This window comes from Cebus imitator, unplaced genomic scaffold, assembly GCF_001604975.1.
Source record: "Cebus imitator isolate Cc_AM_T3 unplaced genomic scaffold, Cebus_imitator-1.0 Scaffold119, whole genome shotgun sequence".
In the NCBI taxonomy this organism is placed as follows: Eukaryota; Metazoa; Chordata; class Mammalia; order Primates; family Cebidae; genus Cebus; species Cebus imitator.
The window spans coordinates 3,915,941-3,931,600 of record NW_016107434.1 but is presented as its reverse complement, the minus strand read 5'-3'; the positions used below and the strand labels follow the sequence as shown (position 1 = coordinate 3,931,600).

The 15,660-nt window shown below is 38.6% G+C and overlaps 1 protein-coding gene across 7 annotated transcripts in view; it reads right to left on the bottom strand.

Annotated features, from left to right (window-relative positions):
• The window catches only part of RYR3 (ryanodine receptor 3), a 556,286-nt gene that overhangs the window by 298,984 nt on the left and 241,642 nt on the right, over positions 1-15,660 (bottom strand). For all 7 annotated transcript variants that reach the window (XM_037742376.1, XM_037742379.1, XM_037742378.1 and 4 more), the window contains 2 exons: positions 9,581-9,754; positions 5,473-5,594 (listed from right to left, as the gene is read on the bottom strand). In XM_037742376.1, coding sequence (XP_037598304.1) covers positions 5,473-5,594; positions 9,581-9,754 — 296 coding nt within the window. The remainder of the gene's footprint in view (positions 1-5,472; positions 5,595-9,580; positions 9,755-15,660) is intronic.

Below are 15,660 nucleotides of genomic sequence, written 5' to 3'. Positions count from 1 at the left end.
AAGCACCTAAAATTAGAAATGAAAATACGTGAAGCAAAAAACTGATGGAGTTGATGTAGAAGATGACAATTCAACAGTAAAAAAACATCAATACCCTATTTTCCACCAGTTAATGTAAAAGCCCATATTAAAGAAAAAACCATAAGCTCATATCGATAGACCAAGAAAAAGCATTTGACAAAATCTAATGCTCACTCAAGACAAAAGCTCCCAACAAACTAGGAATAGAAGGGAACTTCCTCTACCTGACAAGTACATCTACAAAAACTCTATAGTCAATATCACACTTAATGGGAAAAAATGGGTGTTACCTGCCCTGCCCCCACCCCCACAGGAACAAGACAAGAATATCTGTCCATATCACTTTTATTCCACATTGTAGTGGATGTTCTAGCCAGTGCTATCATGCAAGGAAAGGAAATAAAGGGCATCCCTATTGGAAAGAAAAAAAAAATAAAGTTCTTCTTATTCACAGATAACATGATCTTGCATGCGGAAAATTCTAAAGAATCCGCCTGCTCCCCAAAAAACCCACTGATCTAATAAATAATTTAATTAGGTCAACGATGTAACATCAATATTTTTAAAACTTAATTTCTATATGTCAGTATTTCTGTATATTAGCAGCAAATAATCTGAAGTTAAATCAAGAAAATAACTATTTGTAGCAGCACCAAAAAGAATCAAATACATACGAATATATTTCATAAAAATGTAAGACTTATATAATAAAAACAATATCTTCCTGAAAAGAATAGAGAGACATTTTATATTTATAGATTGGAAGACTTAATATTACAAGGATAACAGTCCTCCAAAACTGATCTCTATATTAAATATAATACCCATCAAAATTCCAACAGGATGTTTTTAGACAAAAATTAATAAACTTACCCTAAGATTTACATGGGAATACAAAGGACCCAGAAACAGCAAAATAATTTTGATAAGAAGTACAATATTGGAGCATTCACTCTACATGATTTCAATACTTACTATAAAGCTACATTAATTAAGACAGTGTTATTTTGAAATAACGACAGGCATACAGATCAATGTAACAGAATTAAGAACCCAGAAAGAAACTCTACATTTATGAGCACTGGGTTTTTGACAAAGATGCTAAGGTAACTTGATGGGGGAAGGTTGTCTTTCCAGAAAATTGTGCAGGGAAAAAATCTGATCTCCATATGGCCCACATGCAAAAATATTAATTTAAACCTTTACCTCACATTATGCACAGAAATAGACTCAAAATGGATCACAGACCTAAATGTGAGGGCTAAAATTTTGAAACTTTTAGAAAAACAGAGGAGAAAATCACGATGATTTTTAGAAAGGTAAAGAGTTCTTAGATATGACACCAAAAACACAATCCGTAAATGTTAAATTGAACTTAATCAAAAACAAAAACTTTCGTGCTTCAAAAGACATAATTTTAAAAAATGAGAAGAAAAGCCACAGACCAGGAGAAAATACTCGCAGATAATAAACATGGCAAAAAAAACAACTTGATGTCAGAAGATACAAAGAATTCTCAAACTCTAAGACAAATGACCAAATTTAACAAGGCAAAATACTTAATTACGTTTTACTAAAGAAGATGCATGAATGCTAGTAAGCCTATGAAAAGATGTCCAGTATCATTATTCATTCTGGAAATTCAAACTAAATCCACCATGATACCACTTTACAGCTACTAGTGCGGCTACAATAAAAAAGTCAGATACTAGCAAATGTAGGAAAAGATGTAAAGAAACAGAAACTTCACACATTTATGGAGAAATGTAAAATGGTACATGCACTTTGGAAAACAGATTTTCAGTTTCTTAAAAAGTTAAACATACCCACTTGAATAAACGAAACATGCTATTTATACATGATGAAATATTATTCAACCTTAAAAAGGAATGAAATCCTGTCACATGTTACATTATGGACACACCTTGAAGATATTTTGCTAAGTGAAATCAGCTAGACACAAAAAGACAAATAGTGTGTGCTTCCACTTATAGGAGGTGCAGAGAATAATTACATTCATAGAAGCAGAGAGTAAGTGGAAGCTATAAGGGGCTGAGGGAGAGGAGAATAGGCAGTTCTTGTTTAATAAATACAGTTTCAGTTTGGGATGATAAAAAAAATTGTGGAGATGGACTGTAGTGATGACACTGAACTTAAATATGGCTAAAATGATAAAATTATGTGATGTATATTTTACCACAGTAAAAATATACCAAGAAGTTATACAAATTTATATATGACTCAGCAATTTCACTCCTAAGTATTTACCCAAGAGAAACAGAAACCTACATCTGAAAACTTTTCCACTAATAACCAAAGAAACATTTTTAGTCATCAAAATGGAAACTATCAACTGCTCATCAATTCACATGTATCACAAAAATGTGATATATGTGCACTTCTATCTATATAGATCTTTCACTCTCTCTACACACACATATGAATACTCTTCAGCAACAAAAAAGTGAAGAAACAAATGAATACACTTCAAAAATGTAATGCTAAGTGAAAAGGCCAGATGCAAAAGACAACATATTTTATGATTTATTAATTTAATGTATTAAATTGAGACAGAAAGCAGATTAGTAGTTGCCTAGGGCTGTGGGTGGCAACTAGAATAAACTGCAATGAGCACAGGAGATATTTTTGGAGTGATGAAAATGTTCTAAAACTGAACTGCAGTAATATTTGTAAGCCTCTGCACGTAAGTACAGCTATTGCTCGACTTACGACCATGGTCGCGGACCGGTTGTAACACGATTTGGTCGTAAGTTGAGTAGGCTATATGTACAGCTGAAATGGTGCACGCGGAGATGGTAGTGCTGCCGGAAGCTGGTCCGCACTGTCGTACGCCCAGCTGGGCAACGTTTGCGCTGCCAGACGTGGAGCAGTCGTGGCTAGCGATTGGGTCGTAAAGTCGAACGGTCGTAAGTTGCATAGGTGGTAAGTTGATCAATACCTGTATATTAAAACTTCCTGAATTGGCTAGGGATGGTGGCTCATGCCTATAATCCCAACATTTTGGGAGGCTGAGATAGGAGGATCATTTGTGCCCAGCAATTTGAGATCAGCCTGGGCAACATAATGAGACCCCGTCTCTACAGAAAATTAAAAAATTAGCCAGGTGTGGTGGTGTTTATGTGTGGTCAAAGCTACTCAAGAGTCTAAGGTGACAGGACTGCTTGAGTCTGGAAGGTGGAGAGGCTGCAGTGAGACCCCAACTCAAACAAAAAACAAAAAGTAAAATCTCATGGAATTGTACATTTAAAAGGATGAATTTTGTAATATGTAAATTCCACCTCAATAAAGACATTTAAAAATAATTTTCCCATTGTCAGGCATGTAACTCCCACTGACTTTTTAAAATAACAACTTTATTGAAATACACTTCAAATATCATACAGTCACCTATTTAAAGGGTACAATTCAATGGTTCACTAGTTTTTGGAATATTCAGAGGTGTGCAACCTTTGCCATGATCAGTTTTAGAATATTTTCATCAGCTCTCCAAAAAGCTTTACATAGTAGCAATCACGCTCCCTTTCCACCTAAGACATCCCAGCCCGAGGTAACTCTTTCTGCTTCTGCCTCTATAGATTAATTTATTCTGGACATTTTGACTACGTGAATGAAAAAAACATCCCAGGATAGCAGTTCTTAACTGAGGTTGATGTTAGAATCACCTAGGGAGCTTCAATAAAATATCTGCAGATTCTGACGCAATTGGTTTGTGATGTGGCCTGGGCATCAGGGTGTTAAAACCTCCCCAGATGAATCTAGCATGTGGCCACAGTTAAGATGTCTATTGCAGGGCAGTCGTGTTTAAACTTTAGCATGCATCAGCATTGCCTGGAGGGCCTATCACAATAGGAGTTGCTGGATCTTATTCTCAGAGTATCTGACAAAGTAGGTTTGAGGTAAAACCTAAGAATCTGCATTTTTAACAAGTTTGCAAGTGATGCTGATGCTCTGGTACAGGGATGCACTTTAAGAATCTGTGTGAGATGTCAGCACAGTGAAATGGAAGGAACCTGAGCCCCAGTAGCTAGGCTACCCATTTTCCCTCAACCGCCTACCTTCTTTATATTGTTACTTAAACAAGAAGTAAGAGTTTACTCTGCTATTGGGAACAGTGCCACAATAAATAAACGTGTGTACGTGCCTTCATAACAGAATGATTTATAATCCTTTGGGTATATACCCAGTAATGGGACTGCTGGGTCAAATGGTATTTCTATTTCTAGATCCTTGAGGAATCGCCACATTGTCTTCTGCAATGACTGAACTAATTTACACTCCTACCGACAGTGTAAAAGCGTTCCTATTTCTCCACATCCTCTCCAGCACCTGTTGTCTCCTGATTTTTTAATGACTGCCATTCTAACTGGCGTGAGATTGTTGGTTGAAGCTGGAAACTATCATTCTCAGCAAACTGACACAATAACAGAAAACCAAACAACACACGTTCTCACTCATAAGTGGGTGTTGAACAATGAGAACACATGAACACAGGGAGGGGAACATCATACACCAGGGCCTGTCAGTAAGTGGGGGCCTACGGGAGGGAAAGCATTAGGAGAAATACCTAATGTAGATGATGGGGTGATGGATGCAGCAAACCACCATGGCGCGTGTACACCTATGTAACAAATCTGCACGTTCTGCACATGTACCCCAGAACTTTTTAAAAAAATTTTACTCTGAACTGCAACAGCAGCCTAGCCTATTTCCTAATACACATCCCTTGGATTGCAGCCTTTCAATAGCAAGAAAAGTAAAAATCTAAAAAAAAGTGCTCGTTTCATGCAAATTTACACATGTAATTTATACCCCTTGGCTTTAGAGAGATTTTCCTACAAGAGAAGAATGATTTTGGAACACTGCACAGTTTACAACAGAATCAGTTTCTCATGGTAATTGATACAAACGATCCATGGAGTTCTGTTTTGGAAGCATTATTTAGGCTGGAGGGATTGTGATCCAAGCAGGCAGTTTGGTTAATTTTCCCATTTAAGCCACAGCCACAGTTGGGTAATCCAAGGCTTCCAATGCAAACCACAGCAGCAATTCTGAATGATGTAGAAACCCTTTCTACACAACACTTGTGGAGTGTATCAGTTTCTCTGCTCTTTCTCTCTTTACACACAAATATAAAATGGACTCCAACTATGCACTCCAACTCTTTTTGCTTAATTTTCATGCAAAGATCTTAGATATTCATCACTCCAATCTGAATAACTAATGGGGCGTGGGCATTTGTTGGGCAGTGAAGCTAGTAGGAGTTCACCGACGTAGGAAATACATTTCAGTCCCAAGCTCTTGATGGTAAAACTCTTTGCTGGTATATCATTGTTTCCAAAAAACACTCACAGTATCAAAAGGAGGTGGTGGTGGTGTTCAAAGACCATGGTGTAAAACTTACTAGGTAGAGGAGGAAAGGAGCTGACATACCTGACAAACTGGCTGAATAAGGCTGTAGTGTTCCGGATGATCCGAGCAGCCTGGGACTCTTCACGCTGGCATCTCTGCAGTGTTAATCCATCATCCATGTGGCCTTCCTGGTGGAGTATGACCTACCCACAGGGCAAGGGACAGCAGCTCTAGGTTACAATTATCCCACAATGGGCAGTCAACATTTCCTGCAGCATTTCTCTCATCCCTCTTATGCCTTTCTCCAACTAAGCTCCCCTGGGTCCATTTTGAGAATGGGACACTAGCAAAGTTATTTTACCCATATGCCCTATTAGCGACATGTGAACTATTCCTTGGCACACGGTGCTTTGATGAAAATGAAATTTTATGTGCCACCATGGTATGAGTTATGACATACTCCTTGGGACTAGATGGTCAATTTGAAAGGGTGATAACATACCTCAGAGCAGATTTTTCTCTTAAAATGAACATGAAATCTTACCCTTGGAAATGGGAAAAGTCACTATGTTCAAAGCCTTTTTCTCCAGAGATGAACTTAAGAAAAAGGTAGTCAATTTAAAGCAAAACTCTGTACTGGGATCAGGCTTGGGTTACTCGACTGAAGGCCAACTACCCAGAAATAGTTAACTGTAGGCCTTGAGAAAGCAGCTCAAGGTGGTAGCTCACTTCTCTTAGAGGCCAGAGAGTAAATTTGAAAGCATAGGCTCTGGTATCAGCAGACCTTTGTCTAGTCCCGCTATGCCACTTACCAGCTGTGTGACCTTAGGCAAGTTACTTAACCCCTATTTACTTTGGATTTCACTATCTGCAAATAGGCTTATCTTAGAGGGTTGCTTGGAGGATTTGATGATTTACATGTAGTCATTTGGCATGGTACCTAGAATCTAATAGGTGCTCAATGAGTGTTTGTTTTAAGAGACAGCATATTACTGATCATAGATCAGTAATTTGGAAGCTAAGCATATCTACTTTTCACTAATGACGTCATGACACAATCTTTTTTGGGAGGGGCTACTAGCTTTTTGTGTAGAGGTCAGTGGCTTTTCCCTTATAATGCAAGTATGTGAAGATGTTAAGTGAGATAGTTTGATCCTAGTTCAAGTAAGGTCAAATCCTGATTCAAGTTCCCTGGCTTGGTTTCCGCTTAATGGAAGTAAGCAAAGAGAGATAACGTGTAGATTTGGAAAGTGTGTATGTCAACACAGACAAAATGTGCGGCTCCAGAAAATGTCTTTAGAATAAAGATTGTTGGTCTCTCTCATTTTTAGCATAAAGAAACAACTTATTTTCCTTTCCATGTGAAAAATCTCTTCCTTGCTTTTTATTATTTTGAAGGCACTTCCTAATATGATGAATTTATGCACGAAGTAGAATACAGGCTTGTTCATTTCTGAAGCAAGACCGCATCTCATCTATATACTGCAGTGTAAGCATGAGCAAAGCATACTCTTACCATTGAAATCACTAACTGTTAGAAAATATTACTTTGTCAGAACTTTCCAGGAACTGGTTAGCAATGTTGCATTTGGGTTTAGCAACATATTGCCACTTTGTTTACTTTGGCCTGGGTCCCAGATTTCTGGTCCTTAAAGACCAAAATTCTTAGGGTTTGCTTGTTCAGATAAAACATTTAAACTAGCCAGCGGAACGAGAAAGTAATGAGAACTGAGGGGAAACGCAATTGTTAGAATATTGTTATTATGAATGCTATTGATCTCAGTAGCCCAGTTCCTAAGGCCCTTTTTCTCTTGGAGAAATCTCACAACCCAAGAGCAGAGAGAAGCAGGCTAAGACTGGAATATGAAAGAGGATGCTTTACAGTGGGTACTCATCAGGTGTTTCATTGTCTCTGTGCTCCATTGGGTTTTCTTGATTACTGTTTTGTTCATTTCATAAAAAACAACACATATTTGGACAATCTTTGTATTTTTGGAGAGGGCACTTAACATGCTTCTTAGGAAATGAAGCGGTGTAGCTCTGTTAAGGGCTGAGCACCATCACACCATCCGGAAAGCATTTATAAAAGCACCTCCCAAATTCACATATACATTCTAACAGTTAAATGAATCTACAGGCTATGGTCCTAGAAGAGAACGGCAAAGGCATGGACAGGCACAGTAAGTCAACAATGCAAACTGAGATCTCTCCACATTTAGGCTCCTTGGAGTGTGTACCTGACCACCCAGGCTTACAGGCAACATCCATAAATTCCATGTTTCTTTAAAAGCTACCATTGCCTTACTAGGTTTGGGAATTGTAGAGGCTCTTGTTGATATTATTATGCTCTATAGAGGATTTAATTTTCTTCTGATAGGCTGGTAAGAATAGAAGATGGGTTCTTGGCATTTATTTTTGATTTGTTTGTATTCCCAGCATGTAGCCCTCATTCCCAGGGTGTAGCTCTTCTAAAGATCAATTGAAAGCCTACTGTGTTTCCCAGGACCATTCCTACTTGGTATACCCTGAACCCTGACTTGTATCTCCCTACCACTGTCCTAATGTCAACATCTCTGCTTCGTTCTTCATCATTACAGCACTTTTCTGTTGCTATTTTGGCTTCACATCCCATCCATGGTCAGCTTAGTATTTTAGAGGAAACTGCATGTAGAATTTCAGGCTAAAGTTTTTGTAGTTCTCTCTATTCTGGACTCATGGCCCCTTGAGTCCTAGAAGCCTTGGCAGACCCAATGTCTAATTGAGCTAATGCAAGATCCCATTCCCTGTTTCTGCAAATCAGCCAATGTGCTGAGGGGAAAAACAAAGATGAAGGTGGGCTCACCTTAGTGCACTTATGTTCTATGTGCAATACTTCAGGCTTATGTTTTGAGTTGCTTGATTGTTGAAACTTTTCTTTTTTGAGATGGAGTTTCACTCTTGTTACCCAGGCTGGAGTGCAATGGCGCAATCTCGGCTCACCGCAACCTCCTCCTCCTGGGTTCAAGTAATTTTCCCGCCTCAGCCTCCCAAATAGGTGGAACTACAGGTGCACACCACCATGCCCAGTTTATTTTTGTATTTTTTGCAGACACGGAGTTTCACCACGTTGACTGGGATGGTCTTGATCTCTTGACCTTGTGATCCACCCACCTTGGCCTCCCAAAGTGCTGGGATTATAGGCATGAGCCACTGCGCCTGGCCTCCTTTTTTTTTTTTTTTTTTTAAAGGTACTGTATCTAGCCTTTGCAGTTGTTTTCAGAGGAAGGGTTGGTCTCATACAAGCCAGATTATGGCCTCTTATTTATTCTATATTCTATCCCCTCTTGATCATTTCATTTCCCCTTTTCTGGGTATTTTTCTAGTCTGTCTTGCCTTACACAAAATTAAGATATTGCCTTATGTTTGTTCTCGATATCCTTTCTTACCATAACGTGTATTCTGGAAGACTTTTCATCATGATACCTTAGGCTGCTATACCTCAGCACAGTGCCTCCTAGCACCTTATTCTGGGACTAGATGACTAGCCAAACCCATATTTTATAAGGGTTTTTCAGGAATAAAAGCATCACATCCTTGGCATCCATTATCTGGTTCCCACCAAAAGAAACATTGTTACGGCAATTGACTTTCTGGTAAAAATATTCTGTATGTATCCAAAGCTAGTTTTTCCCACTGGAGCAGGCTGTGATATACCACTCAAATAAGATACAACCTCTATGGATACAGTGTCATTCCACAACATCTCTTCTTTCTGCCAGTGGGTTCCTGTGGGCTTGTTATTACACAATCTGCATTTTCTGTATAGAGATCTATTTAGTCTCTACATTATGAAAACTGCACAATAGCTCAATTATTCCTGAAATGAAGGGAGCAATGATGTGGATAATCCCAAGACAGCAAATCACCAAAAGTCATTTAGATCAGGTTTTAGAGTGCATTAAACACATGCCACCTCCTCCTCACAGGTTTGCTGTGTATGTGTTTTTTTCCCTCCATTGAATATGGGGTCAAAGTATCCAAATTAGGCTGAAGCATTAGAGAAACTGTGTACAATCTATCACAAGATAACTCTTCTGAATAGTAAGAAGTAAAACACAATCACGTCCACCTGATTCTCAGAACCACTTCTATTGCCTAGTTGCTTCCAACGTAGCGTAAAACAATTGTAGATAGACTTTCTGACTCTCACCTTTCTTTTTAGAGGTCCCAGGCGGGAAGTTTTAACATCTTGTGCTTTGTAGGTCACCCAGAGACCACTGGCTATATGCTGCACAAAGCAGACAGAATCTCCATACTTGATTTCTGGAACTCCCATGCCTTCTATATCTCGCTTGTGGCTGGAATCTAATTTCTCCTTGATTTCCTAATTCATAAACAAAAAGAAACAAACATAGGCATGTCTGATTAAATAGAAACTTAATATACAAATCAACTAGGTAGAATTTGTAAGCGAGGCAACTGATCACCAAAATAATCATAACGTGCCTGTCCAAGCCAGGATTTCAGAAAGACTTGCTTCCCTTATCTCTTGTTAATTGTAAAATCAATGGCTTTCAAGTTCTGGTTACTTCAGTGATTATTTAAATCCATGGGAAAAGGAGGCACCTAGAAGGCTCTCTTCTCTGTTCTGATTTTGTGTAATTCTTCACTGTATTTTCTACTTCCCTCATCCTGATTTTTATCCCTAAATAAGTAACCTTTCACTAGCCAATTAACTTATTTCCAGCAAGTGTCAGCTTCCATAATTGTAATGGTTATCTGTCACAAATGCACTGACTCAGGGGCTTTAATCATATCTACTGATTTCATATAAAATTTTCTTATAAAAATCTGCAGAGAAAAATGATCCTTTGAGTAGGCAGGGTTTACTACTGTGCCTTAAGCTAGTGTAGTAATTTGAACATCAGTCTCTTAGGGCCTCCTCAGTGGTGTGTTGTAGTCAGGCGGTTTCATTCTTCAGTTGTCAGTTTCACTACCTATTCTCCAGTGAGGAAACAGGACTTCCTGTGCATCAGGTAACAACTCAGTGACAACCTGACGTACCTGTCTGATGTATGGTAACTTCTTCCCCTCCTCATCAGTCAGGGCCTCCATGGTTCTATTCTGAACGGTTCTACCCTATTTCCATTTCTTTTCTACATCCTGCATTAAATTGCTCATTTGTAAAAGCCATTAAGTAGGCAGCAATTTGAACTTTTACAAAATAAAAAACGGCATTCCCTGTTTGCAAAAACACTCTTCTGGTTTGTGTTTTTTTTTGAGCCAGGGTTTCACTCTGTCACCCAGGCTGGAGTGCAGTGGTATAATCTTGGCTTACTGCAACCTCTGCCCCCAGGTTCAAGTGATTCTCCCATGTTACCCTCCCAAGAAGCTAGGACTACAGGAGCAGGCCACCACACCCGGCTGGTTAATCTTTTTTTTTTTTTCCCCCAGAGACAAGGTTTCCCCATGTTGCCAAGGCTGATCTTGAACTCCTGAGCTCAAGTAATCCACCCACCTTGGCCTCCAACATTCTTACGTCATTCTTAGCAGTGGAACAAACAGCAGCACATGTATTGAGTCATTCCCATGCTCCATACAATATTCTAAGTTCTTTACGTGTATTAATTCTTTATAGCAGCCTCTGATGTAGCTATAAATGCCATTCCAGTTTTACAGATGAGAAAATGAAGGAGGTAAACTTGTCCAGGATCTTTAAGTCAGGAAGTAATGATAGGATTTAAACCAGGAAGTCCAGCTCCAGAGTCTGTGCTCTTCTCAACTACGACTCACCCTTCAAAACCCTGCTCAGAAGTCACCTCTGTAAAGAACAGTTAGTCTCTCCTGCTGTTCTTCCCCAGCACAGTTTCATTGCTGTATTGGGCACTTAGCACATCATAATGTAAATGTGTTTGTTTATATGACATTTTGTTTTTGTCAGGCTATTGAAAAAAAAATCCAGGGCACAGGCCACATTTCAATTAACTTTGTATTTATAACAAAATTCAACACCTATCAATTACTTAATGGACATATATTGAGAGAATAAATATAGACAGTTGAGTGATTTTCTTTCACATTTTTCATTTCAGCTATTTTTCTTCAAACTTTCATAAAAAAATTATTTTGTACAACATTTAAGGCTCACTTGGAGCAATATTAGTACTTCACAAGAAATTTCTTTTTCTTTTAAATGTGTGTGTTGAAATATTGGCTGGACTATTAAATCTGACTTCTTTATTTTTTCAAGCAACAACATAACATCCAATAATAAGTATGAATTTTTCTTTCTCAAAAGGATTATTTCCAGAAAAATTTATTTCTGATTTTATAACATTAGCTAACAGGAAAGTAGTATTTGATATACTGGGATTTTCTTCATAGGCAATTGATCAAGAATGCATTTATTCTATAAAACAATGGATACTTGATTTTCACTGCAGAAATATTCACAGCTCTGGAGACACACAAGCCAGTAACAGGACTGAAAAGATGCCAAAATTTTCATCTCTATTCTGCTCTCTAACCATAGATAATGCAGTGGTTGAAAATTACATACACAACTATTAAATATGAATAATTACATTGATTTTTAATGGCTCCTGATTAAAATAATGCTTATTTACCCAACTATCAATGAATATGGTAACTTCCTTATTTTCTTGCTTTTCATTTATTTAAATATCGCTTTGCCAAAAAAAAGATGTTTTTCTGAAGTCACTGAAATACATGAGTCATTATTCTGTATAGAAAGGAGTATTTCTGTGTCTTTGCTTTTATGAAACAGCATCGGCTTCCAAATTTTATGGTACTCACTGCAGTAGCCACTTCTAATTTAATAGAACAATAGCAGCAACAACAAAAATGAAGACAGAGAAAAAACTCAATATTAAAAACAACCCCACTTCAACCCTAAACAATAATGATAAAACAGTAAAGGAAATTAAAGAGCTTGGTGATGGAAATGCTTGATTTTATTGACAGCACATTGGTGATTTTTTTGTACTTGAGTATGAAGTAATGTTCCTTTCTGTTTTTACTTGAATATGGCCCTAGCTGTGGTCACCTACCGCTAGAAATGGAACCTTTCTAAAAAACAGAGCTAATCCAATCATTCTCTTTCAATAACTCCCAAGTTCCTATGGAATACAATTGTTATCTCTAAAGTTTTTATACCCAAAATGCTCTAACTAAATTGGACTAAGAGTACTTATCTTCATGTACCAAATATTCCCCTTCTCTGGGCCTTTACTGAGATTACACTTTCTGTTTAAAATTCCCCTGCATCATCTTGGCATCACTACATCTGTATTGTTTATATTTCCTATCTTCTGTGTATTATGGTGTTTTGATATTTTTGAAACCCTTCTGGCTGGGGAGAGACTGCCCTTGTTGGAACTAGCCAATTCTTCAAGATAGCAAAGGGCTCAGCTGCATGCCTTTGATATGCAATCTAATCAATTCACAGCAAGACCTCCTCTATCTGGCTCATACCTCCCAGGAGGCAATATTCCTCTGCTTTCCCAAGGCTAGGTACTAGGTAGATAGGGACCACCTCTATAGCTTCTAGCCCCTTGAAATTAATCAAACTAGCAAATCCCAAACTGTTTACCCAGCCCTGCCTTGCCTTAACCATGGAAACCTCAATAAAAGTGGTAGGGTAGGTTCTCACCTTGCTCCTGCCCCTTTTGTCTGCCTCCTGACCAATGCTGGTGCTTTCCTATATGACTCTGCCATGGCGTGCTGTTGCTAAGACCTATGAATATAATAAACTTTGTTTTCCTAAGCCTCTCCTGTATCTCCTCACATGGCTGCACCTGACCAACGATACAGAAAGGAATATAGCATAACATCTCATTCATCAAGCCTTCTCTACAGCCAAAGTCGGAGGATACCTATGCACATCTTCTGATCTCATGGTCTTGTGGACCCTGCAAGGACTGCCCTTTCCAGGGCTAGCCAATTCCTAAAAATGTCAAAGGATTCATCTGGGAGACCACCTTTTATGTGCAAACCAACCCAAAGCCCATAAAGCCAACCATTTCCTGTACCCTCTGGACCACCATTCCCCTAGCGTAATCTCCCCAGGGCACATACCAGACAATTAATAGCAACTCCTATGCTCCAGAGCCTATTGAACTTATTCCAAGTAGCCAGCTGTAAGCCTTTGTATCCTGCCTAGCCCATCCCTTTCCATGGAAACCATGAAAAGGCTCTTTCCCCCAGTTTCCCCTCTCTCTGCCTCCTGGTGGATCCTGCTGCTTCTCCATGTGGCCCTGTGTGCTATGGCATGATCATTCCTCTTGGGAACTGTGAGTAACGAGTGTTCTTTTTCAGCACTGATTGTCTCCTGATTTGTTGGCTTCATAATACCTGAATAATAAAATCTACATTTTAAAAAACATGTATTTTGTTGTTGGTATACTAGCTGACCCATTCCAGACTGAAAACTCCAAGGGTGTAAAACTGGGATTTATTTGTCTTTGTATTTCACACAATGCTCTGCTTAAAATTGGTTGCATATCCTTTGTTACTGTTTTATTGTTCTGCAGGCATTCAACCTGTATCTGTTTATCAGCATGAACCTTGTTTATGTTAAATGATAAGCTGATTTTAAGAAGGAAGAGTTTACCTGGCCTAGTATGTGTTGAAGAGCAGTAATCATTATCCTCTGCCTCCACTGACAGCTTAATAAGGAAATGCTCGTGACCATATCATAATTATCATATTAGTATTTGGCTGAGATGATCAAGTTGCTACTCTCCAGATTGGTTTAATATTCCTCGAAGGGTGAAGAAAGAAACTAGACCCAATAGTTGCCCAGTGCCTAGTTTGAATTAGGTACTGTGCTAAATACTTTACAATGAAAATGCTATCACGTAAATTCATCAAGGACCTATGAAGTGGTATGTATCATACATGACACTTTACGTTTTCTCTAAATCTTTCAATGGACCTACGGTTTTTATTATCCTACTTTATAGATAATAAAACTGAGGCTTGCAGAGTTTGAGCAACTTGCTCAAAGCCACATAGTTCTAAGTAATGGAACAAAATCCAAAATGAGGTACGATTCCAAAGCCAGATATCATTCATTTGAACAGAATTATCTAAATGGTTACCATTGCCAGTAGCACAGTTAAGTAATTAATTTTACCAATAGTTTAGTTGCTTAAAGGTTAATATGAAGAAAAAGTTGAAAACATATACTATTATTAGAAAATGGCTTTGGGGCCGGGCGCGGTGGCTCAAGCCTGTAATCCCAGCACTTTGGGAGGCCGAGGCGGGTGGATCACGAGGTCAAGAGATCGAGACCATCCTGGTCAATATGGTGAAACCCCGTCTCTACTAAAAATACAAAAAATTAGCTGGGCATGGTGGCGCGTGTCTGTAGTCCCAGCTACTCAGGAGGCTGAGGCAGGAGAATTGCCTGAACCCAGGAGGCGGAGGTTGCGGTGAGCGAGATTGCGCCATTGCACTCCAGCCTGGGTAACAAGAGCGAAACTCCGTCACCAAAAAAAAAAAAAAAGAAAATGGCTTTGGGTTCATATGAATGAGTTATACACATAAATCAATAAGCACACCAAGGTGGTATGGTCTATATTCAGAGTACAATTGGAGTTTGGAAGAAAAAAACAACTCTACCAGGGGAGTTAAAGATGGTTCTATACAAGAATTTCTACCTGAAATGCAGCCAGGGTAGAGAGGGCTGAAGGGGAATGTGGAAGGGATTGGCATTCTAGTAAAAGGGGCACCACACAGCAAGGAGAATGTGGGAATCCAGAAAGAGAGATGAGCAATAATTAAAGAATCTGAACTCTATTCTACAGGTTTATGTTTCTCAAGCTCACAATGTTAACAGACTTTGTGTGGGGAAAACACGACTATGGACAAATACTGAATCTTCTTCTAAGAGTCAAAGGGAATATTACAACAGTAGAAGCTCTTTGGTCCTATGGTAAAAACAAAACAGCAGCATCAATGAAAAATTCAAAATGATGTACAGAACTCTAATGCAGAATTTTGCTTATTTCCTCCCACTATTATCTGCCTCTTGGGAAAAGCTAGTGTAGGTAATGGAAAGCTACTGAAACACAAGAGTTGCATCTTAGAATAATCATTTCAACATCAATGTGAATGACAGGCTGAAAAGAAATATGGTTGGAGATTGTTAAATTTTAAGTTACGCCATTAGTATCTAGGATGATATGTGGAATGCAGTATATTCTAATTTAGGCTTACTAATTAGAGGGAAATGTGTTGTTTAATGCAATTAAGCCACCTGTGAGG